Source organism: Acanthaster planci, linkage group LG04, assembly GCF_054643075.1.
Source record: "Acanthaster planci isolate LZ-2023a linkage group LG04, COTS_SCS, whole genome shotgun sequence".
Classification (NCBI taxonomy): domain Eukaryota; kingdom Metazoa; phylum Echinodermata; class Asteroidea; order Valvatida; family Acanthasteridae; genus Acanthaster; species Acanthaster planci.
Genome location: NC_141780.1, coordinates 12668874 through 12695988, shown reverse-complemented (window position 1 = coordinate 12695988; position 27115 = coordinate 12668874). Strand labels below are relative to the sequence as shown.

The window sequence follows — 27115 nt, the reverse complement described above, 5'->3', positions numbered from 1 at the left end:
CTGTCAAACTTACTAACATGTTTTGTTTTACATTGTTGCCTTATTTATTTCGAAATTGTAGAATGCACTTTTATCCCGAAGAGTGCGACAAGCACAAGGACCAGTAACTTGCACAATTTAATTTGGAAGAAGCATTTTGTAATAACCCATGATTTTGTTTTTGACGACAAAAAGCATTGAAGTTGTCGGCCAGCAGTTGAAGATAACTTCCTGTTGCAGCCTTTTCCCATAGTTCTGATGTGCAAAATTTAATCAAGAGAAAAGTCTTTTCATAAGCTGTTTTACCATCCCCGCTGTGCAGACAAATGAAAAAAAACAGTGGTTGGGATTTGAAGGCCTTTGGACATTCTGTAAAGAGATGTGAGGGGACTACTCTTATCAAAGCTAGAGTGGGTTATTTTCATGGATTGTGAATTCCAGTACAGAATTTTCCCTAAACCCCAACCAAGGTTACTAAAAAATCAAAGTTAACTTCATGAGCATAGTTTTAAGAGATTTCTGTGTCCTTTTTTTGCACTATTAACACCATTCACTGCATCTGCAGCATGCCCAGATTGCTCAAGTTGTCCTTGGTGTATGCGTGTTGTGTACATGGTGAGTGACAGCAGTGGTTCATGGTGCCCACTGCATACTTGTCACCCAGTCCAAATAAAAGTTGGTGTGTTCTGTTTGTATCCCGAATGCTTGATGAGGGTTTAGTTGCAGTTTGACCTCAGTTATTCAGTTCAAAAGGAGATTGCTTCTTGCCTGTGTTGATGAACAAATGTAAAAGTCTGAGGTACCATTTAATTTGGTGTTAACACTCTGTTCCTGAGAGTGTAATATAATCGTGTAACACCAATTCCGTAGGTGGTGAAGGGAACTATCAAAACAGTGGCACGAATAGTCATCTGATTCCATCACAGTTCAAATTTAATTATGAAATGGTTTTTTGATATTACTATCCTGATTTTCATGAATGGTATAATGAGACAAGGTATTTTCACTAAGTCATTGACTAATTTTTTCCCTTTGTTACATGGTTGTAAACAAAAGTTATCTTTATAAGTCATTGCGCATATTGAGCATCATAAACACAGTGTGCTCTGGTTATTTAAGTTGCATGAGTTGTGATACCCTGTCAGTTCGTTGTTAAAGGTTACAAGCCCATTTTCTCTACCCGTGATGCAACAGGAGAAACAATCACCAAGACTGTGGTTGTGGAAGAGGAAACGGTCATCAAGGTCAACTCGCGCGATGCCGGAAAGGGTCATGTGACCTGCACGATTGTGGGCCCAGACGGGCAGGAGGTGCCCGACTGTCACGTAGTTGATAACGGCGATGGGACCTTTGACATCATCTGGACATGCCCCGCCCCTGGCACCTACAATGTGGACATCAAGTTTGGAGGCGTGTCGCTGACTGGTGGACCCATCACCATCAGCGTAAGTAGACCTTGCCATCATTCTCAAACATTTGCAGCCAAGGGAGAGGGGGGCAATTCCACTGCACTCATAAGTCCTAACTGTACCAGATGGGGCATGTGTAAAAGTCTGATGCATTTTGCTGCAGTGAGAAGTCAACAGCAGCAGCACATACTACCCATGTTGAAACAGTGGGAGCTAGTGCCATCGGACTATGTTGGATCCTGAGATGGCTGACAACCACAACCTCCCGGGCCATTAGGCCTTGGAGAAAGTTGACCTGTTGGATCTTGCTGCACCTTGCATTCAAGTGCCTCTGACATATTATACTGCAGACTCATGCTGTAATGCTTTGAGGGTTGGTAATAATGGGCAACACAAAAAGAACGGTTCTATTGCAGTTTTACAGAAGCCAAAGGTTTTAAATCATAAAAATATTGCTATTATGTTATGGTGGAAAGTGCTGAACAGTTTCAGGAAGACTGTGTATGTCCAAATAAAGGGTTTAAACTATAAACTACAGTGGTACAATTGAAAGTCTGAAAAGTTTGTCTGCATGGAGAGGATGTGTATCAGTATGCAGGCACACATACATGTACCTTCTGTATGAGAGCAAAGTGCACTTTCTTACTGAAGACCGATGAAGCACGAGTACCCTTTTGGTAGATTTGGCGTCGAATTTTGCTGAGCAAAAGGCCCAAATTGTGTCCTCAGAACCTCATCAGGAGCCTACACATGAGCATATTCCCTGCTTCCTTGATCCCTTGATAAAATTTTGTCGACGGCCTGGCAAAACCCATCTCAGTAAAGCGCTTAGTTTATTGAATCAGGAGCACAACTTTACAGTGTCAGGAATGTCACAAAGCCTTTGTGAAGACTGTCTGCTCTGTATCAGTTGCGGATTATGGCTTCCTGCAGTTATCAAGACAGATGGATCCAATTACCCATCATCCTTTGCCAACGTAATTGGACCATCATTTTCCATTCCATGCTGGGCACATAATTTTTTTAAAGGGTGGGGCAGAGTTGATGGGGGGAAAGCTAGGGGGAATCAAGCAGGAATTGTATTGTTGCATGTACATGTACTGTATTCCCTAAAAAATCAAAGCATTCTTTATTAGTTGTGGACAATAATCACACCAATTCTTAGCGTCTGTCTTTGAAATGATTTGCCTCATTTTAAAGTAACCCTGTAAGCTTAACTTCCACATTTCCAGCTCTCTCTAACTCCCTGGTTAACATGTATAGTTTGCTGAGTGAACCTCACCGTAATTGATAGTAAACATTGATGAAGAATTTATGTCTGTTTGCGGAACAGACTCGTATGGGTGTTGGCGTACATACTGGCAAGTCACAGGTTCTTTCATATGAAACCCTAAGGCAAAAACACAAGAACAGTGAACTCTGCTTACATCTTTGTTGGCACTGCTACTCGTAAATCAGAGACAAGAGTCATCAAAACTACTTTGTTCAATTTGTACACTTTACAGTCATTGAATTTGGTGAGAAAAGTTTACTGCCCACACTCAATTTTAACTTAAAACAACACACCCAGTTTTTTTCCGCTTATTGTATATAGTCTTCAGAAGGTGAAACCCAACTCAGCACCAGGACAAATTAAATCAAATCGCTAATCAGACCCAGTGTTTCTCTGTTCACATCCAGAGGCTTATGAATTTAGTTAGGAATTCAGCCCGAGGCAGGAGTTAGGATTGGACATGTGCTGTACCACTTCAGTTTGTCTGGCAGTGTATTATTTTTTTTTCTTTTTTGAGGTCAGGCAAATGGATATGAGGTTGTTGATGGAAAAGGATGCCGGGGATTGTTTTAGAGTCACCAAGGGTCATATGATGTGCCTGTGGTTTGCGTTAATGTTTCTACCAAAATCTGAAATTACTAGCTGCAAGTGGAACCTTGGTTCCTGGTATAAAAACAGGTAACGAAGTTAGAAAAAGTAGTTTTTGCTTACTACATGTACATGTTCATCATTAGCTGTATGGCTCAGAATTGAAACAGTTTTAAAAGCTTAATCTGAGAAGACATAAGATAATAAGATACATTGTATCTTCTGATTTTCTGCATCTTTCTTAAGTTTAACCCCTTTTTGCAATTCTAGTGCATGCTGGAAACGCTGCTAAAAGTAGTAGGTAGCGATAAAGTTTTGCTTTTTTAACTCCTAGGGAATTTGTTTCTGTTCAGAGGTTTTGCCTTTCACCTTGGAAATCACCCAGTGGTGTTGCAGATTTTACAGAGAGACTGAAAACGTATGGCCTGATATTGAGCAGTGGGTTTATATGTTATTCTGCATTGCCCCAACATATTTTCACAGAATTTAGGCATATGACATCTAAAGGGTACACTACATTTAACACTCTGAGTGAAGTGATTTTCAAATCACCATAAAGAGAAATGTTTGCAACTACTGTATATTCACTTCAGACAAAGATGTAATGCTTTTTCTTTTATTCTTTTTGTTTGGGGTTTTTTAAGGTTACCTTATAGGAGTAGCCAACTCACAGGGTACGATACCTCTGAAGTACTTAGGAAAAACCTGAGCCTTGTGGTCAACGTGCATGTATGTAGCTAAAACAATAGCATCTGCCATAACTGGGCTTACCTGACTGTACATGTACAATCACTATTTGAATATTCAACCTTCGATGTGATCGAATATCTGAGTATTCAGTAATACCAACCAGCAGATTTTTGATGAACAAACTATACACATAATCAGTTGCAGTAACAATCAGTTGTACATGTACATGTACATTATGATCATAAAATAGCTTCTCACATCTAGGAGTATCTGCAGCCATGACTTAGCAAGATTTAAGAGATGAACAAGATCTCTTTTCTTGTCCTGTTTAAAATTTCTATTTCTTTTAAATTGTTCAATGAATAATTTACTTTTTAAATCGTAAGATTTCTGACACATTTCATTTGAATCTGCTTGAAACAAGCCTCCATAGTGCAATTTTTCTCATTTAAAACAAAAGAAAAATTTCCCTTCTCATGAAGTTTTACTCAAATTCAAAAATAATCAAATATTCAACAATAGATTGATACTCAGTTATTCAGATATTCGGGCACAGCTCCTAATATATGTCTATGTGGAAATGTTTAAAATGTACACATTCATGTGCACTTGGCTGGATGTCTCCTATTTAATGCCAAACAGATCTAATTTTAAACCCAGCTATAGCATGTGGTGAGTCCAGGAGATGCTGTGGTGAACAGTTCAGATGTGTTAATACCTATTGCATCATAAAAGCAGAGTGCTTTTGGTTAGGAGGATTATCCTACAGTAGATGAGCATTGTTGCAGATGTTCCCTCTCTCAGGTTCCTTATGGTTGTAATTTGGTTATCACTTCATCAGCAATTGCCACATTGCAAGTGCAATGCTGGATGTGTGGTTCTTTTGGTCAGCTGGCTTACTCATTGTATTCATTCACTAAATGGAAGTTAATTGCCACAGAAAAATATTTCTCTGAAAAGGCAATACTTTGATTGGACAGTAACCTAAAGATATCTACAAGCTATTTCAAGAAATGTCCAGAAATTGCCTGAGAAAAAGTTTAGTTGATTTAGAGTAAAAAAAGGCTAATGGCTTTGAAAAAAAAAGGCAATGCCACTTGAAGATCTTTAATTAAAAATGCACCAGAAAAGCTACATGTAACAAGTAATATGCACATTTTTCCAACTTTGCCAGATTGTCCAAGTTACTTTTATTATTTTGAATCTGACATGTATTTCCACTAGAAGAAGGCATACACAGTCCAAACATTTGGACACAGCCAGACTTTTTTCTGGAAAAAGTGACAATATTGGTAAGCTGTGATCTGAAGGAAATCTTGTGCTGAGATTCGCATTTATATTGCTGCCTTTGATTTTCTGCCAACACATCTTACAATTCTGTCCTCGATGGCATTATTTTAGGCATCCATTGGACAGCATAATCGCATTCATGCTCTCTAAACTGTCGTTTCTTGGCCTGGCATTTCAGTTATGCAACCCACACACAGCACTCAGGCCCATTTATGGAGATGCACGCAAGTTTGCTGGTACATGTGTTGCAGCTTCATGTAGGCTGGGCCCTGTAGGCATTCTGGTGAGGTAGTTCATCCAATTGGCTTGCTATCTACTGTAACCATAGCTCTGTCTGTAGAACTAACATTGAGGGATCTTTCTGGAGACTTGTTGGGGGATTGGGTCAAGATCAGCAGTGTTGTATTTTTGTCTTTGCTAGCGTGATTAATATCATGATTATCTGTGTCAAAAACCAATTAGTAAACAGATAGCCAGTGATAGTTAACAGTATTTAAGCTGTATCTTCTACAGTAATGGGAACCATGATTAAAGATCTTGATACATTTAAATAGTCATGGAGGGAAAGACTATGACTGGGCTAAGGGAGAAAAGGATCTGCATTTTGTTAACATCTGTCAAGGCAGGAGCTCTTTTTTGTTGCTTTTGATGACGTAGAAGGTGAAATGAACTGCCTATAGGTACAGGTTTATTCAGCTTTTAAACTTCAGATGATCCAGTTTCAATTATTGGAAGATAACAAGCAGTGTGCTTTGTAATTCATAGCAATACATCATTTCCAGGTGCAGTAATTGACATTTGTAATGACAGTTTAAGTGCGAGCAGGACTAATTATCTTTTTATTAGACCAATATTGTAAAGAGGTCTTAATCGGGATAATGTTTCATCAGTTTAAAGTTACATGTACATGTAATACCACATCAGGCGAACGTGACAGGTGTGTAGATCCACAGATTAATTTCAGTTCCAGTAATATTAAACCTTAGCCATCATCTGTAGGCTAAATTGATCAGTTGCGAAAGGGTCCGTCTGATTTTGTTGACCAGTTTATTTTGCCAGATTAGTTTAGGTGCAAGGAGTTTCTTGTCTCGCGTAAGAAGTGAGTTGCATTTGCACCAGAATGGTATTTGGGTTATTTTGATTAATTAGAGCATGTGTCTGTTTTTGTTTGCTTCCATTTCATGGTCAGACAGTTTAAGGCATTTGGATATAAATAAATAACTGCACACATCTGGTGCTTTCCCTAATACTTGGAGTATTGATACAGCCATCATGATTTTCTAATCAGTAATTGTCATTTTATTATAATGATAGTCAAAAATTGAAACAATCACTAATTTTAGGACCTTTCTGTGTTATTTAAGATGTCAGCTTAACGTGTGCAGGGTATTTAATCCTGTTTTTTTGTAAAATGCCATTTTTCACATCTGTATTGAAAATCCTAGGTCAAAGATGTTAGGTCAAAGAGTGCATATTAAGAAATTCTGGTATCAAAATCTAATGCAAAATATGTTTCCCGAAATCACTGAATGAAGTTCTTAACATTACAGCCATTTTGGAGAGCCTAAACTTCAAACAAGATGTGTGTTGGATCACATTGCCAATATGCTGACAATATCATTTGATAGTGATAAGAAGTGCTCTGAAAACATGTACGAAACAAAAACTGTAGTAGTCATCCAGATGCCTTCTTAGACTCTAGCTTGTTGACAAACCGTGCTGTGAGGTGAAGGCGTTTCTTCCTCTTGAGTTTCTTACAGTATTGGTACACATGTGTATCAATTATTATGGCACCCATCTGTTCAGTGATTGTTTATATATGCATAAGCAAAGAAATATTTTACCTCATTCATTTTGTTTAAATAGAAAATATAATATGCAAGAAAAATGGCAGGTATGTAAAAGCATTCACCACTCTGTGGGCAAAGATCATTCCAACTGCATAGCAACCAAGTGAATGTCCAAACATTTCCATTCATTGAGAGGGATTGACAACATTGCACAAAGTGCTCAGGAAAGCCAGGCCCCAAAGCCATGACAAATGTGCCTTTGTGGACTCAAATAGTGATAGAGTTAGCTGGGTCTGATCAAACTTGGGTTTATCTTGCGATGATACAGAAACCTTGAGAGTTTGGGTAAGCTCTATAAGTGTCCGTGTCTGAGTCCTAAATACAACATGGGCCGGTGGAAGCCTGCCCCCTGGGTTGCTGCCCTGTCCAGTCTGCCAATCAGATTCCATTTTCAACATGGCTGATTCAACGTTACCAAGCAACCAGCATCATTAGAAGAGGATGGTGTAGTCCGTGGTTGGATCAAGACATTATTTCCCCTTGCCGGCGATGGCTATTCTCCGATATTAGAAAAAAAGCTTTGAAGTTTTTCTTTCTTGATTCTTTTCTCCTGCGGCAGCTGGCATGTGTGGCATTCCGAGGCAGTCTAAGATTACTGGCCGTTCAACTGTTGCCTCTCCTCTTGGTTTCTTGAAATACTCCGGCTGGACTTATTTGGTTGGGCACACATATTGCCAGACCGCCAGTGACATTTAGCGAGGTTGTGTTCACCGAAGTGGGAGTCTGTCGTGACGGACGTGTGGATGTCGTTGGTACATACATGTTCACACCACGTGCTGTGCTCTGTGAATTGTGAGCATTGAATCCGTGACCATCTGACAACTACACCTTGGAATGCCCAGTACCTTTGGATGTAGGAGACTGCCGTACTCAGGGACTGTGTTCATAATCCTTTCACCCAAAATTACCACTTTGATAAAACATCTACATAGGAGATAATTATTTTGTGCCAGGATCTGGTTTAAGCAAGGTATGTGCAAGTTTTGAGAGAGGAAGAAATGAGATTAAAAAAAGTGATGGGAGTTCCAGCAATATGTGGCCTTTGAGGTGCTTACGAGATGATTGTCAGAGGTCAGGAAGACCACATCTTAACCATGTCCAGTGGGATGGAATGATTGACAGCTAGGGATGAATGCCTTGTGCCTGTCCACCAGCAGGAGTATCGTCATGGTGATGATTACTCATCATTCACTGCAGTGATTTATTCTGTTTACTCTTACTCTGGAGATGATGTGTGTCTCTATTTTCACTCAGTTGAATTTCTTCGCAATGATTATAATTAAACTTTGAAGATAATTTTGCTGTTGTACCCCTTCTATATGTATGCTGTCAGTTAACATATGTATAATAAAAAAATGTATTGTACAAGTTGAGATATCTTGTTAACACAGACATGGAAATTTCTTTGTCAGCGATGATTTTCCCAATTTGTTTATTCGGTCCTTGTTCTAATTGATGCTTGATATCCATTGACTTAAATTGTCAACTAGCTCATATTCTGTTTGATTCACAGGTGGTAATCATTCAGTCATGAACTAATTAGCTATTTGCTCCTTAAGTTTTAACAACAGTGTGCCATATACATGAATTGCTTGTATCTGGATGAAAGCCAGAACTTCAACCTGTTGGCTGGCTATGATGTTTAGGAAGGGTTTTGTTCGATTGACCAATCCTCCCAGGCATTTTGTTTGGATCCACATGGATCCTCCAAATTCTAACCATGTGCAAAAACCTAGTTACTTTAGACTTTCAAGTATTGCACTAAACCCTATGTAGACATTAAAATTATAGTTGCTGGGTTGTACCTTCCGCAGTAGGGCAAAAATCCTCCCAAGTTCAGGGTGGATTTTGAAGGATCATTCCAGATTAGAATTAATAACGTGCTCCAAGAATGAAATTAGTAGCTACACGTACTATCCAAACTTTCCAGGCCTACAAATCTTGTGGTTCTAATGCATAATGTTATCCTGGCCACTGTAGTATGTCTCTCAAATGCCGAACATCTCAGAATGCAAGACTCCAATGATGGAATGTGAAGTTTGTTCACTGCAGTAAACATGAGCAGTCAGGACCAAGAAAAATCAATCCATTTTTTGATGCAAGCTCAGACCCACAAGCAGAATGTTCTTAGCTTTAGTTCCTGTAAACTGTAGCTAGTCTCATATGGTGAGGAGAGGTTTGGATTAGTGATTCCTTTGCAATCACACATGCAACAATGACAAGGCTGCTGATGCAACTTGGATTCTCTGCTAGCAAGGTTCTCTCTCTCTGAGAGAACTGAGCTGGTAATTCAGCCCTGCTATCATCTCACTGCTTCCCCCTTGTCTTGTGTGTTTGTTTTTCTGGTGGTGTGGGAGAGATATAAAAATTCCTCTCTCATTCTCAGTGAGATGCACTTGTTCATGAGAAATATTTTGACTGATAGACTGTGGCTCTCTGCACCAACCAGGTCAGTCTGTGTTTCAAAACTCAGGCAGTAAATTTTGATGTGGGGGGCATTTGCTGGCATCTGGCTGTCTGTTGCTCATAAATCATAGCCATGAATGCCTATCAGATTATCAGAGTATATCTTTTGCTATCCAAAGAACTAGTTGCATGAGTTTCAAAAGTCCATTGACTCTCATTTCTGTGAAATTAATATCGCTCAGATGCAGGTACCTCATGGGTTGGGCCTATCTGAATGATCCTTCCCTTTCATTTATTGCCTGCAATTTGGAAAATGTAAAAAAAAGATGCAAACAGCAAGCGTTTACTTTTATGAAAGAATGTAGGCACAGATATTTGAAAGGATGAGTTATAGCATTTTACGCCGTGCAAAATTAAGTTAGTTTTGGAACATTGTGAAGCAAGTCGTTAACTTTTGCATGTGAAAAATACGGTACTTAACCTTGAATAACTCCATGTTCATACACTATTGTTCCAAATGTTATACATTGTATTAGGTTATGCCCATACACTGACATATACATGTACCTGTATATTTACACTGTATTCTTGGTGTGGTCGGAGTGTTGTGAAAAATCACAAACTTGCGCACAACTCTCCGACTGCACCATACTAGTACATGTAGTGTAAATAAAATGTGTGTACACTATGTTGTTTTCAGGGCAAAAGGTTGTATAAATTAATAGTCCTGACACAAAGCTAAACTGATGCTATTGTTTCAGAGCCACACATAGAATATGAAATGGAAAAAATCTGTAAGGGTATTATTTTTAACCGGGGGGGGGAGAAACATCACCATATTTTAGAGTGGTCCAGAGCTTCTTAAAGAATGTCTGGTATTTTTATTTACTCTGCTGCTAAGTGGCTTCAGAAATGATACAAGTTTTTGTATTGTTGTTGGTGACTATAGTGCATGATTTCATTCAGCCAGCTTGCATCATTTCTGTATTGCCCACGTGTTATTTCTTTATCGAGCTTTTACTGAGATTACTTTTTGATGAGTGTTAAAAATATCATACATGTACTTTGCTTTCAAAATAGTTGAGTGAAATTGACATTGGTGGGGCAGATTCACAGCTTGGCATTCACTGCTGGAAATTCAATGCTTGGAATGCATCTTGAGTTACAGAGGTGGTAGCAGAATGAAGATGATTCTCTTAGCAGTTACATGGAAACAAGATGACCACTAGATGGTGCAGTTTGCAAATCATAAACTTGGGAAAGTATTAGAGTTTGTACACAATCTAACTTTCAGGCATTTTTATTTTTTATTCGTACATGAAGGAGTTGAGATCATTCACTGAAATTACAAGCAATAAGCAATTACAAATAGATACAAAGAGATATTACGGACTGAACGTTAATAGACATCATCTGAGTTTATAGCCAGCATTTGAAAAACCGGTCGTCTGTATTTACCTTGAAGTGAAAAAGTGAGCAGGCATGTTGCTACAGTCTTAAGCTTTCGGATACATTCAAAACAAGGTGTCCAAAATGGCTCGTTCCCAAAAGACACCTACGAGTAAACACACCTCTGGCTGAAACAATGGGCATCATGCGAGGCAAGAGAGAGGAAACTTTGTAACCATTGAATGATACTCAGTTGTACATGTATGGTTAGCCTGTACACATGATTAACAACACCATTCGACCTAGTTTCTGTCTTTAAGGAGGTACTTATATGCATTGATTCCATAACAGTGATGGCTTGTAAACACAGAAATTGGGCTTGAAGAATGCAACCAAAAGCAGTGACAAAAACCCCTCAGAGAAAATACTCCTATCCACATGATCTCGAGTTTCCCAAGAAAAATGTGTCCATATGGCAAGCTTTGTAAAACCATAGAGCAGGGATGTTTATAGGCATGTTGACAACAGATTAAAATGTCTGCGGTTTGGGAAATGCTCTCTGCGAGAGGTGCTCTAAACTTCTCGATGACTGATGGTTTATGGTGCAGCTGTGCTCAGCAATACATTTGAGTCATGGACTTGACTGGCAGAACATTTCTGGCCATCTGTTCTAAGTTTGTGGATGCCTTCATGTACTGCACTCAAGAATTCTTCCCTGGGACACTCTCATAATTGCTAATGGAAAAAAATGCCCAGCCCCTGATATGTGTTACTTGGATTGTTGACAAAATCGAAACTTGCGACTCTTTAGGGTTGTCTTGTTCATGTCAACAGACAGATTACAGTACATATGCCTTCACTTCAAGGAAAGTAACTTGTTGAGAGAGCCCAGTGGTAGTGAAAACGTGTTTCAGCTTAAATGCCAGCGACAGTGTTTCATTGCCCAGAGGATGCTGTGACAATAAAGATTACCAGTGTCTGTTCGGAGATGGCTCATACCACTACCTGGATCACTTCAGTGAAAACTGTAACTAGATAAAGCCTGTCAGATCTTACAAAAATGGGCAAGGTGGTTTTTGAAACCTTCTGCAAGATTTAGGAGATGGGAGTTTGGCCACAGTTACTTTCCATGGGTCTTGGTCGTGCAATTTTGCTTATTTGCTGTTTCTTCCTGCACAGTAGAAGATTTCAAGGATTCAGGAAGGTTTTAGTAATAATGCCAAAGGAGTTGGGGTTAAAGCTGTCATTACTTGAAAGACTCTGCTGACAAATAGAGGAAACTTGTCTTGCTTGCAGTGTCCCCCTGTAGCATTTACAGTTACATGTAGTTCATTGCTCAAGTCCCTGAATCTGTGCTAGTTTTGATGCATTCAGGCTCATTGGGCCCAACCTACTTCACATGTACATGTACGTTAACATGCACATGTTAATATGTATGGTAGCTTGACCTCAGACATTCTTGCAAGTACAGTAAATTTTAGCAGGAAACAGGAAATTTTCAAATTAAATAATGGCTGAGGTTTGTACCTGTACCTATAAGTATTTTTCTAATTTTTTCTCTACATATTGATATTGATTAGCGAATCAAAATTGGCCTGCCTATTTCTCCTCTTACTCATTGCAGGAGGGGAAAATGAATAACTGAATTACCCACACAGGTCTGTTCACGATCTGCATGGCCACACATACTATCACATCCATAGGCACTTGTTATGAATGCAGTGTTACCTGATAGCATAAGTATGTGCAACATTTGCTGGAGAATCAACCATTCATGTTTACACTGAGTTATGTTTGGAGAGGATGTGATTTATGGAGAAAGAATGTTGAGGTCTTCCTGATTGAATGTCAACTGGGTCAGTGTATTATGGATGCATTTGGTGTATTACTGACTTGGATAATGCAGCCGTATTGGCATTCAGCTTGTTGGCCGACTTTTTTTTTTTTTTTAAAGAGGTTTGGTTTCAATATTCACAAACGTGTGGCACAGTTTGCCACGAGTACCACTTAGTCTGTATGTACATGTCATTTAAAGTACATATGTAATCTAAGACTTCTGAATTATTTTTCCAATTGATTTTGTCCATTTGGCCTAAAAAATTATCTTTATCCAAACTGTCGTATCTGGATGATCTATCGTACTGCTAACTTGTGGGACCTAAAAGTTAGTTTTACCTTGTTGAATACAGCCGGGAGTTCCAAATTCCAGATTTACCCACAAGCAGCAATTTAGGCAACATTCATGTGTACATGTGGAGAATGACAGGCACTGAGTCACGTACACCAATACCATTTCATTCCATTGAGACATCCTGGCCTGTAATTTGGCTGCTGTTTGTTTTGATAGCAATGCATCTGTGTACACTAAGGCGCGTGGTATTGAGGTGGGTTACACTGCACACGTCAGTCACGTGGCCCTGATTGCGTGTTCTTGATGCTGTTTCATTTTCTCCTCTGAACCTGTACCCCATGCTGTGTACATACACGTACTCACTTCTGTTACATGTAGATGGCAAAACTGCAGTTCGGACCAGCTACAAATTTAGATATCAATTTATGTGCAGTTGTGTAGGAAGGAATACATTGTTAAATCATAGTGTATAAAGGTATTTAGAATCAGTTTCAACAATTACAGGTCACAACCCATCAAAAGTGTTACAGATGTATCATTCAAAATGACTTTGTTATACTTATGTTTTATCCCACAAAACTTTTCATGGTTTGCTGCTTCACTCCTGTTTGTAGAATACAGCAACTGTTTTTGAAGGAATCTTTGGTAAAGCAAGCATACATGTTTTGCATTAAAAAACCCTTCATAGGACAAGTAATAGGGCTCTGGCAAACATGCTGTACTGCCGTCCATCAGTGTACCATTCAACCGTTCTTAAACTGCAGTGTAGTAAAGTTCAATTCATATTTACATGTACATGCAAGGCAAATGCAAAAGCAAAGCAGACTTGACATTGATAGAATTGAAATGTGTTCAACTTTTTGCCAATTTGCTGGTGTCACCTGATCTCATTGGTATTTGCTCTTGTGCCAGTTATGAACCAACCTTTGTGGTTCATCAGCAGAAGGGTTTCAGAAAAAAGGTTGATGGGTCGATGCTATTTATCATGTTGTTTATTGTCCATTAATTTGTACATGTATTATGTGCTAAATCCTTTCTGTGTTGTCTTTTTGTGTTGTACACAGGCTGCAGAAGGCCCACCTGAAGATCTGATTGACGCAGAGACCGTCATGCCATCTGAGTGTCGTCCCTTGGAACTGCAGCTGCCTGTGCTGGGCGCTGGCCACGGTAACATCAACGGTAAGATGCTCATGAATCAGTTGCCATTCATTGTCTCTGCAGCATTGAAAAGTACCTTTGTTTCAGCAGGAATTGCTCTTGCAAGCTGACTCAAGGAGTTGCTTCAGGCTGAGGTAGTGTTGTATAACTACATTTTTGGTTTAGAAAGCAACTCTTTTTGTTAGACGTATGTGTAGATAACTGGTATAAACTGGCTGGAAGCAGTCTTCTCAGTCACAGGCAGCCTCACTCCAGTGCAAGCCAGTTGGAACTCATTCTGCTCTGCAGTAGTATTCATTGCACTTTTAGAAAAACTTATTTTTTTGTTTCCTGTTTATTTGAATTATTACTATGATTTCTAGCATCCACAGAGTTTGAAACTTAGTACACTGGTTGTTTTTGTTGTGGTTTTCTGTTTTGTGTTGTTTTGTTACAGTCGTGCTTGACCTTTCTTGTCCGTTTCATATTTATCCTTTAAAGTGAGTTTTTCTGTCCGAAGTGCTGCAAAATAATTTGAGCAACTTTTCATATTTGAATGGCAAAAGGACAAGTCCAGAGTGCACAGCATGCCTATACTTTACTTGTCATTGTCTAGTTCCCTATAGCTAGCTGACTGCTTACCTGGTGGAGAGACCAACGTTGGCTTCATCTATAGCCTCAGGTTGATGCTTCATGATTTCAAAGCCCACATGACTTGTGGGGGATTCCAGCTGTCTGTCCGACCATTTCATCAGCAGGAAATCGTCCAATTTGAAATTTTGTTCTGAAATCTTTCATGTTTTTGCATACAGCAAAGGTTTACAGTGCCGAGTTCTCAGATTGGAGTTCTCAGATGCGGTCAAGATGAGAGCACTGCATATACTAAGTTATCACAAACCATTGTAACTTTTGTTATCTACATGTATGTGCAAGGGTTGAAATCATCACGAATGGACCATTGCAGCCCCAAATCAATTAAATCTTGTTTTCAGGAAAACATGGATATGCAAATTCACTGAGGATATTCAACTTCACAGAAGTTAGTTATCATTTCGTCTATTCCATACTTTTACATGCTTCTTGTGTATACATATGAATGTATGTTACTGACTAAATGTCTAGGAGATGGGGCGTCAAACAGTGATGGTTCTCCTCTAAAAAGGACAAGGACAATAATGACTGTTGACGTGTTGGCTGTGAACAGGACAACTGGAGTAGGTGAGGACACGGGATATTGTGCAGATTGTCGGCAGTAATCTCTTCAAGCGCAAAGTTGGGAATACATAAAGTTATCAGCTTGTCCGTATGTGATTAACATGTCCTACTCAGAAGTGAAGTTGTGCATTAATGGTGGGAATTCCGTTATAGAGGCAAATATCAGAAACTTGACTGAAATGATTTCTTATTTACCAAAATACCTCCGCTCTGTGCTATGACACATTTCAAAAGAAAGTTATGATATTCAACAGACCCTCCTTTTGGAATGGCCCGACACTTTTTAAGCATTTAAACAAGCTGTAACTTCTTTTGTGATACCAAATACATGTAACTTGTGGTATGTGGTAGTTAATTTAAATTGCTCGTAAGAATTTGACAGTGGCGTTGTTAATTTACTCGCCTACATGTATACACACACCCATGAATCACCCCAATATCCCTCTCATAAGACTGTAGCGCATATGACTTTGAAATCCCAAGCGAGGATGTGGAACTGTACCAGGAGGAACCCAGTGTTGACTGGATTGAGGTTGATGAAGTCTCAGAAACTTTTGATGAACGAGAAGTGCAACCAGGTGAGCATTACTTACTTGCATGTACAAGTATAAAATAAGAGTATAATGAAACAGTGTCTTTGTAGAACAACCGTCCAAGCTAAAAGCTGAGTCGTGTTCTTTACATCTCCTTTCCTAAGATCTTAATGTTTGATGTCTTGACTCCTTCCAGCTGAAAAGGCTTTCACTCACAGAGTATTAACTAACAGTATAAGAATCTCTAAAGGGAGAAAAAGCTGTTGCTAACTACCAGCCTTTGTTTTCATTGTTACTTATGCACATGTATCGTACATGCTAATAACTAGGTACATGTAGGCTTACGTGTATATGCTTGATAGCAAAAATGTTTTATACATTAGCTTGTAGCATTAAGAAGTATTTAACCATTCCACCAAGTACATGTACATGTAGCTGAAATATGCTTGTCCTCATTGAAAAATGTGAAAGTGAAATCATATGATCCCCAACTTATAAACCATATACAAAAAGTTTTGGGAATTTTTGGAAAAAAGCAACTGAGGGTGATATTGTGAATGCTTTTCTCTGGTATTGTTATAACTCAGAAAAGGCAAAATTGACAAAGCATAAAATAGTTGGAAGCTTGCTGAAAAATGCTGGGAAGAAACGGCTCTCCAAATCAGAGGGGAAAATAGCATATGAGATGGACAGGAGCTGGGCAGGTGAATACCAATGGTTGTAGTGTATGCTGTTTGTTGTTACCAAAGTTTCTATTGGAGGAGTTAATACCAAAAACATATTTCTCAGCATTTTATGGGAAAGTCTACAGTTACAAGTTATTAGATTTTCAATGTAGACAAGGGCTAGGGTAATACAGCTTTAGAAAACATTTAGTATTGGCCTCTTAATGAGCACACACTGGCAAAAATATAAAACAAGAAAATATTGATTGGTGTAGATGCTGGGTTTTTATCCCTTAACCTGATGAATTATTAAAGTAATTACATGAAGAGCATATTAATGTACATGTTGAATGAATGAACGAAACATTTATTTCAGTGCTGTCATTCTTTACAATAAGCAAACGTGGTTCACATTACTTAAGTACTAAGTACATGGCCAATAAATTAGGCAACATTACATAATGTATCATTTTACATTTGATAAATTAGACAACAACATTTAGGTTTAAGGTTAAACATGTAGTTGTTTCCAGATGCTTTCATAGATCTGCTGGCTTGTAGGCTCATCAGGAGCTGAGGTTCAATTATGTTTTTCTGAAACTGCTTTGATGCCAATTCTGTCGTGGTTTGTCTAGATTCTGAAGATGTGTTTGACATGGATGGAATTGTAGACAATGGGGAAATTCCGGAACCAGACCCTGTTGAAGGTAAGACAACTGATGGAAAACATGCACAGTTTCTGGGAGAGAATTTTGACAGTGTTGTTGTCCTTTGTATGCACATATGACTTACTGTAAACAAAAGGACCAAGAACACTGAAATTTCATTTATGATATCAATATTTGGTTTATTTACATGCTAATCCAGGAATTTGACATCATAGGGAACCCCCAAAATATTAGTAAGATAAAAATTGTGAGCCAGACACCGTATCATCTCATAATATGTACATGTTTAAAAATCAGTTTAGTGTTCCTTTTGTTCGGAAAATACCCCCCCCCACATGTTCTTGCACCTTCCTGAAAACTGGTAATGACTGAAAACCACTCAGTTATTAAGTCTTATTTAATACAGACAACCGTTGTTAATTTTGATAACAGCCCCAGGGTTGGTGCATATCGTCCCCATGAGGTCACCGAGTCGCTCTAGCAGTGTTGGCAGCAAGATCAAAGGTGCCCTCAAGAAGCGTAGGTCCAAGTCGTATGGGTCATCCTCCGATTTTGTTGATGCCGACTGTGAAGTGTCCTGTAAGTGGTTAAGGGGCCTGTTGAAGAAAAGAAATTTTGAAAGAGCCCAGAATTCAAAGAGCACATCTAATGCATACAACTTTTTAGGGTGAATCATGTTTCAACTGTGTTATTTTGTCACCTTAATTCTCTGCTCCTGTTCAGTTCCGCATTATTAACATTTATGACATGCATGTATCATTACATGGACAAAACTGGTTTTTCAAAGGGATTGTTCTAAAACTGTTCAATTTTAAGATTTCATTCAATTTATTTAAAAAGGAAAAAATGTCAAAAACCAGTCTCCCTTTTGTTGTGCTCTGTGCATTGCTTTGGGACCCAAGGTACATGTACATTTACTTGTATCTAGGACCACTTCTCAACGATAAACAAGTATTGCAAGGCTTTTGATAAGCTCAGTTCTTCCATGGCTCACTTCTCAGTGTTGTGGATATTTGGAACCTACACAGTACAAAACAAACAATTATTCCTTGATTCCTGGAGCTATTTCTCCATATGATGGTTGGATTCAGATAACAGAGTATCATCAACAGATTCTGCAATATTCGAGGTTCAAGTGAAACTGTATACTCCTGTTCAGTGCTTAAAAACTTTTTGACATCTTTTTGGTTAAAGTGTATTGAAAAGTGTCTTATAGACATTTGAAACTGTGCATTATTTTGTGTACATGTACATGCAAAGCAGTCGGCAGTGTTGCAGTTCCATTTTTCAGGGAAGACTCTGTTCAGTTCATAGGTTTTTCTGTGCAAAGTGTGAACCAAAAATTGGTTAATTGGAAATCTTTCAGAGAAAAGGTTGCTCGTTGGCTTATTGCCAAGTAATTTATTACATAATAATGAATCACCAAGAGAAAAATTTAAGGACAGCAATATATCAAAAGTTATTTGTGCATACATCAATACAACATTGAGGTTTTCCGTCTTAAATGACATACATAATTTATGGAAATATATGCGGGCATAAAATACCTTTTGAAATTGCCAAAACAAAACTGAAAATAAGGGTTAATTGAAATACAAGGGTGAATTTTCAAGAGTTGTAGAAAACGTTAGTAGTGACTTTAGAACCCTATAGTGTACATGTATCTATTTTTTCCCTTCAGCTAAGGTAGAGGATGTCAAGACTACAAAAAGACGGAGTCTTGGAAAACTTCTGAGCAAGGTATCCCTGAGGAGGTTATCCAAGTCATCAGGTGAGTTCATGCTCTCCTGTTACCAGTTATGAAGCCTCACTTTCATGCATGTTATGTGCCTGATATAATTCTACTCTTCAAATAACTGTCAGGGACTTCCATTTGCAGACTCTCATTTCCTACTGGTACTTTTCAAAATGATGACTAATTGAAAATACCACAGCACCGCTGTACTTTTATTACGGATGCTTTCAAGTGTCTCTCAAGTATTGCCTATAGAGTAAAATATGTCTTGGTGATTTGAAATAAGCATTCTTGTTTGGATGGATGGTTTTTGAAAGACTTTTTCAAGGAATAATTCATTTTGTTCATTTATTCATTCATTCTTATTTTTCCTAGGAGGAAGTGCTGGTGTTGGACTCAACAGTGCAGATGGTTGGATTTGCTTATTTGTCTGTTTATTTATAATGTTTTTAAAGACATTGTTTTTGGATGGTGAATTCTTAGATTACCCCCAGCTTTGTATTATTCCGTTTTGGCCCTTGTATTAAAAATATAGGGGTCAATCTTTTTTTTAAATGTATTTAATTCTTCCAAATTTATTAAAGAAAATGAAGGCAATGCTACTTATAGACAACTATCAATGTTAAATTTTATTTATGTTGTGAATGCCAGATGAAAGGCAACTTGTGTAAACGTTGGTGTTTGTGTTGTTGAGTGATTTGCCAGAATATGCTCTTTGTGATTGACCCTTTTTGTACAAAATGTCCTATTTTGCAGGAGACAATTACAATATATATACAGATATTCCTTACAGCTTTGATGACTTGGACATTTTTGCTGAAGGTGATGAACATTTCATTTGCTTCCTTTACATGTAGGGACACGAAAAACTGATCAAATATCTGTTAATAACTGTTAACACCAGTGGAATCTGTTTTAATAGGAATCACTCATAAAAAACAATCCTGCGTAAGATTCAGGTGACTTTTGTGACCCATTTCATTTTGATTTACTTATTACATAAGTTGACTTCCTGTCTCGGACTAAAACCCATTAATACTGTGTATCTGTACTAAATAAATCAGTGTCAAACCTTGTGTGGTGGTGTGGGTTATTTAAGCAAGTGTATATTAACAGTTAAATTAACGTGTATAATGAGAAATGAAATTAAATAACATATGAAATCCACATCAGGTTGCCCTGTGTGCATGTAGATCATCTAATGCTGAAGACATATTTTGCTTCCATTTTCTTCCCAATTAAAGATTTTTCTCTCTCTTATTCACAGAATGCACAGGGCCAGCGATGATGTTTCCACTCTTCAGCTTACCCCCTTTCTACAAAAAACTACTTATTACACGTGTCATTTTTTGCAGGTTTAGGGAGCCCAGATGGAACTTCACAAATTGTTTTACTATTTCTCTAATTTCTCTATTTGTCCTGCCTGTATCACCTTGTACTTTTCAAGGCCTAGATATATCCTGTTATCTTGGAAAAAAATAAAAGAAAACAATCACCCCTTTCCTTCCAAGAAAGTGAAATGGGATTGGTACTTTATGCAGCATATATTTATAATGTACATAGCGTATTTTGAATCCACATGTCACTAAATCATTTCAGAGTGTAAAATGTAAGCGATTGTATTTGGAGAACAGCCTTGGTAATTGACATTCAAGTCTATTGCCCACATAGCATTATTTTTCTGGGCTTGTCTGTGAAGAGAGATTTCTTTAGCCATCATTGGCAGATGCGGTTTAAAAAACAAATTGCACTGAGTCAATTTGCTTTTGTTTATTCCCACATATCCAAGTCATACGTTGAAGATTTTTATGTACTGTGCTGATCCTTGAAATTTGCAAACCCCAAACCTCTGCTGTATGTCAGACAGTGTCATTTAGCTTTTTAAACATTGAGGAAAACTTCATTTACAAAAAGTAGCCTGGGTGGGAGTTCTGAATATCAGTGAGTGGGTAAGTAGTGTTCATGCTGTTTTACTGGAAATGACTTGTGGAATTCCCTGTGAACATTTGCCAGATGAGAATGGTCAGCCGAATGGTGAACCGATCAAAGAGGTCATTGAAAAAGATCAGATCAAGCCGAAAGAAACTGGTGAGAACCCAGCTAGGGCTAGGTGCTGTTCAGTCATTTGTCAGATTTCCCCATTACTGAAATACATCAAGGTTTTAAGTGTATGCTTTGTTTTAAAAGTATACTCGTTTTGTGTACAGGTATTGCCCCTTTTGTTTATGAAAATGAACGGGCACAAAGTTTTTCAATACAACAAGGCATGTGCATGTACAGCTGTTGTTAGGACCTTTTTACCTAAATGTGCTTAATTAATTTGCTTTTATTCACTCTAATGACACCTTTTTTCGATGGTTGTTTTTCTACTAGAAATTAAGCCAATAACCTCACAATGAAAGGAATTTCAGAAGAAAAAAAAGTGAAGGAAATTGTGTTTCATTTTTTCGAGGGAACACCGAAACTAATTTGTTTAAAACATGTCCACTAAAAACTTGAAAAAAAGCTAGATAACTTTGAGCTATTGTTTTCTAACATGCCAACAAATTGATTCTCATAATTTAACCCAATTTAATTTTTTTGTGTATTTTGTTTTGCATTTTTGATTAATAAGAGACAACCTCACAGTTTGAAATTACAGCCAACATCTAGATATTGGAACTGTTGTAAATGGATTGCCTTTCCACGGAGCACTCTGATTAAACAGTTCATGTTGTTTTTCTCCTGTTGCCAAAATTTCTTAAATCAAACAATTAAAACTAGAACCAGCCTCGCCAAGCTCTGCGAAGGGGTTCTTCTATAGAGTCACTGAACCCATCCGGAGATTGGGCGACCGGTTTGGGGACAAAGGGGAGAAGAGCAAAGCGGCCAATGAGGACTGGGACTTTGTTCATGATTTGCCCAGTGGCGTCGAAAAAGTGGATGGTGAGTGGTGATTGGAGGAGCTTTGAACATCTCTGCACCGTGATTGGTCACTGTATATGGAATCACTGCAAGGCTGTGCCATTTCACACCACATCCGCTCTCTGTCTTGCAAATTGAAATCTTGGGGTGTAATTGGGAATCACTGGTAATCGAACGAATTCAGCCCAGTTGTCTCTTGCTTGGGAGAGACAGTTATTCTACTTGGTCACCAGCATTGACTAACATGGGTGTGAGGTTTGAACTTGAAGCTACTCATTTGGATGTTCTTTGAGTTTCATTTCAAAAAGCTGACAGTACTATCTCTTGATTTTTCTCATTGTATGTAGCTTCTAACATGCACAGGTTAAGGGCAAGTTTGGCACCTAGGCAGGACTATGTGGTTTCTGTGATTGTAAGGATTTGGTGGAGGATAACAGATTTTTGTCCTCTTACTTGCTAAATCAAATATGTGGGGCCTTCTGGCAAATGAGATGAAACTGGGTTCATGTAGAGCTTTAAAAGAGAAATGCTAAAAAGTGGTTTTGGTTATGCGAGGCCACAAGAATCTTCTATCTTATCACTACTCCTGGAATACACCTAACAAATAAACCTTCTTCTGGTACAACTGCAGGGTTTGGTTTCTACTAACTAGTTGTAAGTGAAGATCACAGTTAACTTGTTCAGCCTTGAATCTTTCAGCAGCCTCGCATTTTCCTTCACTATGTAAGGTTGTTGTGTAAGCACACAGGACATGGAAATCAATTTGCTTACGAATCGTCTCCTGAGAACTTGTTTGCCATCTACTGAAGATTACAACACCTTTTTTTACCGTGTTGAAAATGTTCCTTGTTTATTGCCACCATTTCTGTGACTGGAAATTATCATAGGGGTCAATCTTCAAGCAAAAAGTGCTGTTATGCGCTTATTATCTCCAGGATTTCTATTTGCAGTTAACCGCACCATGCAAACAGCTAACACCTCTGCCTTGCAAGATCAGCCTTTTCTTCCTCAGGTTAATGCAGGTTAATTTGCTGGTTGTCTGCCAATATTTTTCACTAATTGCAGTGTGTTTCTTTCACAGATGCATCGGCATACCTAGTGGCTGGTACTAATATCGAATGCTGCATTGAACTTTCCGTGGCACTTTGCTCTGATCTCTACAGTGTTTTCATGCTCAGCATACGAGTACATTTACATGTACCATACATGTACATTCATGCCTCTAAATTTTTGAAGGTCATTTGCATAGACTGACAACCAATAAACATATCTTTTAGAGAATGGCACTCCAGTAGAGAATGGCGAACCAATTGTGGAGGAGGTTGTAGGAAAGGAGGAGGTCAAGCCTGTGGAAGCAGGTAAGGCTGTTGGGTTTAAACCTGGATTTTATAAACCGTGTCATTTTGCATGTTTTCAGATTGATTGGTATTGAAGGTTGTGATATATGAAATACAAACCCTTCACTTCATTATTTCTTTAACATCAGTTAAGAGCTGCCAACAATCCACTGCTTTGATCAGCCTTTTCCAAGGGGTCTGGTTGTGGGCTTAAGTGAAGTCAGGTATTCACAGCCAAATTACCCAGTTTCCATGTATATAACATGAAATATTCCACTCCGTGTCTCCACTTGGGTAGATGTTATACATATTATGTATTATGACAACCTGTGCTGATGACATTGACCTGATGTTCTATGCAGTGAGGATAAAACAGCACAACCTAAGTGTATAACATTAAAGCTGCACATAAAGCTCCAATTTGTGGCTTCATTTTTGTAAATTTATAGCCTTAATTCTCAATATGCTTTGTATCTGTGAAATTAATCTTAGACTTTAAACAGAAAAGTCTAGGTCATTGTAATAAAATCTGTACCATTAAAGGGACTTCAAGCATGTAATAAAGCAACTTAAATTGCAAAATTAAGATAGTGATAAACTGTTAAATTAATCACAATTTACAGGGATTAATTTTGGAGCTTTTATGGACATGCCAGAAGGCCAGGAGCCACAGGCAGCACCAGTGGACGAGGAAATCACTAAAGACAAAGTAGATGATGTAGAGTCAGGTGATTGAATATTCACTGCATTTTGAATATTCAGGTTGTCATTAAGATGCATGTTCTGTCACATTAGACCGCAGAAGGTGCTGGGCTCACAAGTCCTGATATTATCCTTTGAGGTTAAAACTAAGATTTTGGAGAATCGACAAATTAAATTCTATGTTGTTTTTAAACTTGGGAATCGTTACTCTTCAGATTGTTATGGACTCCCATGAATGTTTCAAACATTTAACAGAAGATATCTGTGCTTTACTTTGATATAAAAACAGTTGAATTAAAGAATATATATACCGGTACCAAACTAATCAAAATCATAAGTAGACGGATGCCAAACCAATTTACAGGTGACTGACTTTCCCATCTGTGATCAAATTTGATTTCCCCTGTGGCAGGACCTCCGAGCTCCCCGGGCTCTGGGTTGAAAGATCTTTTGAAAAAACCATTTACCTGGTTGGGTAACCAGTTCGGGGACAAACCGGAGGAAGAGAGCAAGGTGTCTCCTCTGGGCACCCCGAATGATCGGAGCTTCAGTGTTGAGGTTCCTGAAGACTTTGACCGCACAGGGGAGCTGAATGGTGAGTCAACGTGGGATGGCCTCTAGTTTTTTTCTTCTTCTTCTCTCCGGGCATCATCCAAAGCAGGCACTAGGATGCTTTACTCAGCTAATTCCCTTCCATGTACCATCGTGATATTAATTTGTGACTTGGAGGAGTAAAAAGTTAGTCACTTACTAAAGCCAACAAATTTTTATGCACTTGAGCTTATAACAGTGAAATTACTAACTTCTCAGACACAGACAAAGGATGTGTAAAAGTCATGCTATCCAGCACACTAATTTCTCACTTGAAATGCAGACATTGTGTATTGGGGACTGTTGAAAATTGATGGGAAACTTGAGTCACATACCTAACAAAGTTGTACTCAAACCTGAGGATAGCAGCTCTCTCCTAATTTTTTTTGTAAGTTGGGGAGTTAAAAATATGTGAGTATCTTGGGAATGGGAAATCAAGGTTAATGCCATTCAGTGTCCAGTACGGCACGTCTCACCTTGCCTGCAAGAAAGCAAGATCTTTGTGAAAGGCAGCAACTATACTTTGATTAACACGACATCAAAACATACATATTACATATACTTGAATTCAACAGGGCCTATCAAAGTTGAAAACTATGAACTCTTTTTGGCCATGTGCCTTTTTCCCCCATTGGAAATCTGGGTACAGAGTGAACTAACATTTCAATGTGAAATGAACTTTCCTCTCTTGCCAGGTTGTGACACAAATAAAGAATCAGAGGAATAGCGGATTGCACCACCATTTGTACTTTTTACCAATCTAATGTAATATTTTGCAAATGTCTTTTTTTGGGAATTGTAATATGAATAAATTATATGAATTTATTACCATGGTAACGGTATTATTAACATCTTGGTGTTTGTCTTTATTTTTTTCTAATTTTCACAGCTTCATCAGCAGATGGGCTCATCCAACAAATTTTGTTAGGCAACCAACGCTTGTACTAATTCATCTACTTCTTTTCTCCAACAGTAACAGTTAATTTTTTCCCCTTCAAAAATGTGTATAATTTGCTTGTTTATGTTCATTGTTTCAGTTTTTGAGTTAAATGCCAACATATTTCTCCTTCTACACAGCTCTTTTATTAGCTTTTATTTGTTTATTTCCTTTTTGTCTGTTGCACCAAGATACGTTTTTATTTGTTGTGGTGATGTTGTCAACAATGTTTTGTTTATGGTTTAGTCTTTGTTTATGTTGTTTCTCTGTTGGATAATTCATACACATTTTAATTAATTTTTAAAGCTGTCATTAATCGTCTGAATAATTGAACCAGTTCAAAAGTGTATTATAGTTCATTAAAAGTTTGAATTTTTGGATAGGTTCAGTCATCACTTTACCTTAGTAAATTCAGAGAAAACAAAAGCGTTCGAAATTTTTACATTTTGTGTATCTTCACAAAAAACTGAATCAAAAAAGAAATGCAATCATGGCGTCATCTTTACCATGAGAAATTACTATGAGAAATTCCCTCTGAGTGACCTCTGACTGCCATTTCCCAAAATTCATTCCAAAAGGTGAAGTGAAGAGGCCCTCGGGTAAGAAGGACATACCGACCATCACCGAAAACAAAGATGGTCACATCACCGTCAAGTACGCACCCCAGGAGACGGGCAAACACGAGCTGACTATCAAGTATGGAACCAGCCATGTACCAGGTACAGTAAGCAGTTTCATCCTTGGACAGATTTCGATAGTGCTTTTAAGTGGAGAGGGAGGAGAGGTTACAGATGGGTGAAAATTGTGATTACAGGCTGCCATGGCTAGTCATGGACTGGTTAGAGGAGACATGTTTGGTGCATAGGCACCACACTCACATGCATAACCAATCACTGATGTTTGCAAAGAAATTTTAGTCATCTTTTTGCAAATTCTAATTCATAATCTTACTGATGTGAGTGCCAAATAAAATGCAATCAGTGTAGTAACTGTCTGTTGTCCCACTATATTGCATTCCAAGTTTTTCTTCATCTGTGGTTTATGTCATAAATTTAATGTGAAAAAGAACTATGTAGCAACAGCTTTTGTAAATTAATTACTGTCATCTTTAATAAATTTTTGTATTATATTATTACCAACACCAGGAAGCCCATTTGAGTTCCACGTTGACGAGTTGAAGAGTGGTCAGGCCACAGCCTACGGCACTGGTCTGACCCACGGAATTTGTGGAGAGCAAGCCGTGTTTACAGTCAACACTAAGGATGCTGGCCCAGGTACGCTTCTCAAAATCTTGCGGATGTGGCTTGCACACATGTTCCTAGTTAAATTCTGTATAAGGTTGTATTGGCAGTTGTCATGGTAAACGATACTGTTTCAGCACCTTCAAGGACTGTTATCATATTTGTGTGTGAGGGAATGCCTAATTTTTAGTCTAGTTACTATCTGGTTACCAGCTAAAATTTCATTGAGTTTATAGTGCTAGTTACCTACAAAACAATTTTTTGAGAAATATTTTGCATGTACTGTATCACCGTAGAATTTTAAAACCTTAAAATGAAAAAGAAATATATATTGTATTAACTGGGACAACTTCCAATGAAATGAAAGTCATATTCTTGTAAACATGGAATAGAAGTGTCTTAAATGAATGATGTACACTGTAGAGCAAACAATGCCATTATATAG

At 38.2% G+C, this 27115-nt stretch overlaps 2 protein-coding genes across 10 annotated transcripts in view; both read left to right on the top strand.

The window, feature by feature from the left end:
- The window catches only part of LOC110984900 (filamin-A-like), a 107646-nt gene that overhangs the window by 67201 nt on the left and 13330 nt on the right, over window positions 1-27115 (top strand). For 5 of the 9 annotated variants that reach the window (XM_087136268.1, XM_087136267.1, XM_087136272.1 and 2 more), the window contains 9 exons: window positions 1174-1424; window positions 14070-14184; window positions 20972-21046; window positions 21722-21883; window positions 23140-23220; window positions 23823-23927; window positions 24314-24496; window positions 26008-26148; window positions 26575-26703. In XM_087136268.1, coding sequence (XP_086992394.1) covers window positions 1174-1424; window positions 14070-14184; window positions 20972-21046; window positions 21722-21883; window positions 23140-23220; window positions 23823-23927; window positions 24314-24496; window positions 26008-26148; window positions 26575-26703 — 1242 coding nt within the window. The remainder of the gene's footprint in view (window positions 1-1173; window positions 1425-14069; window positions 14185-20971; window positions 21047-21721; window positions 21884-23139; window positions 23221-23822; window positions 23928-24313; window positions 24497-26007; window positions 26149-26574; window positions 26704-27115) is intronic. The other 4 variants (XM_087136271.1, XM_087136273.1, XM_087136269.1 and 1 more) reach the window with 3 other exon arrangements.
- On the top strand, window positions 14198-19693 carry LOC110984901 (uncharacterized). Its single transcript, XM_087136274.1, has 7 exons — window positions 14198-15360; window positions 15810-15935; window positions 16478-16594; window positions 17191-17262; window positions 17656-17802; window positions 18905-18994; window positions 19334-19693. Exons 1-7 carry the CDS (start codon window positions 15216-15218, stop codon window positions 19483-19485), a joined length of 849 nt encoding a protein of 282 aa, XP_086992400.1. The 5' UTR covers window positions 14198-15215; the 3' UTR covers window positions 19486-19693.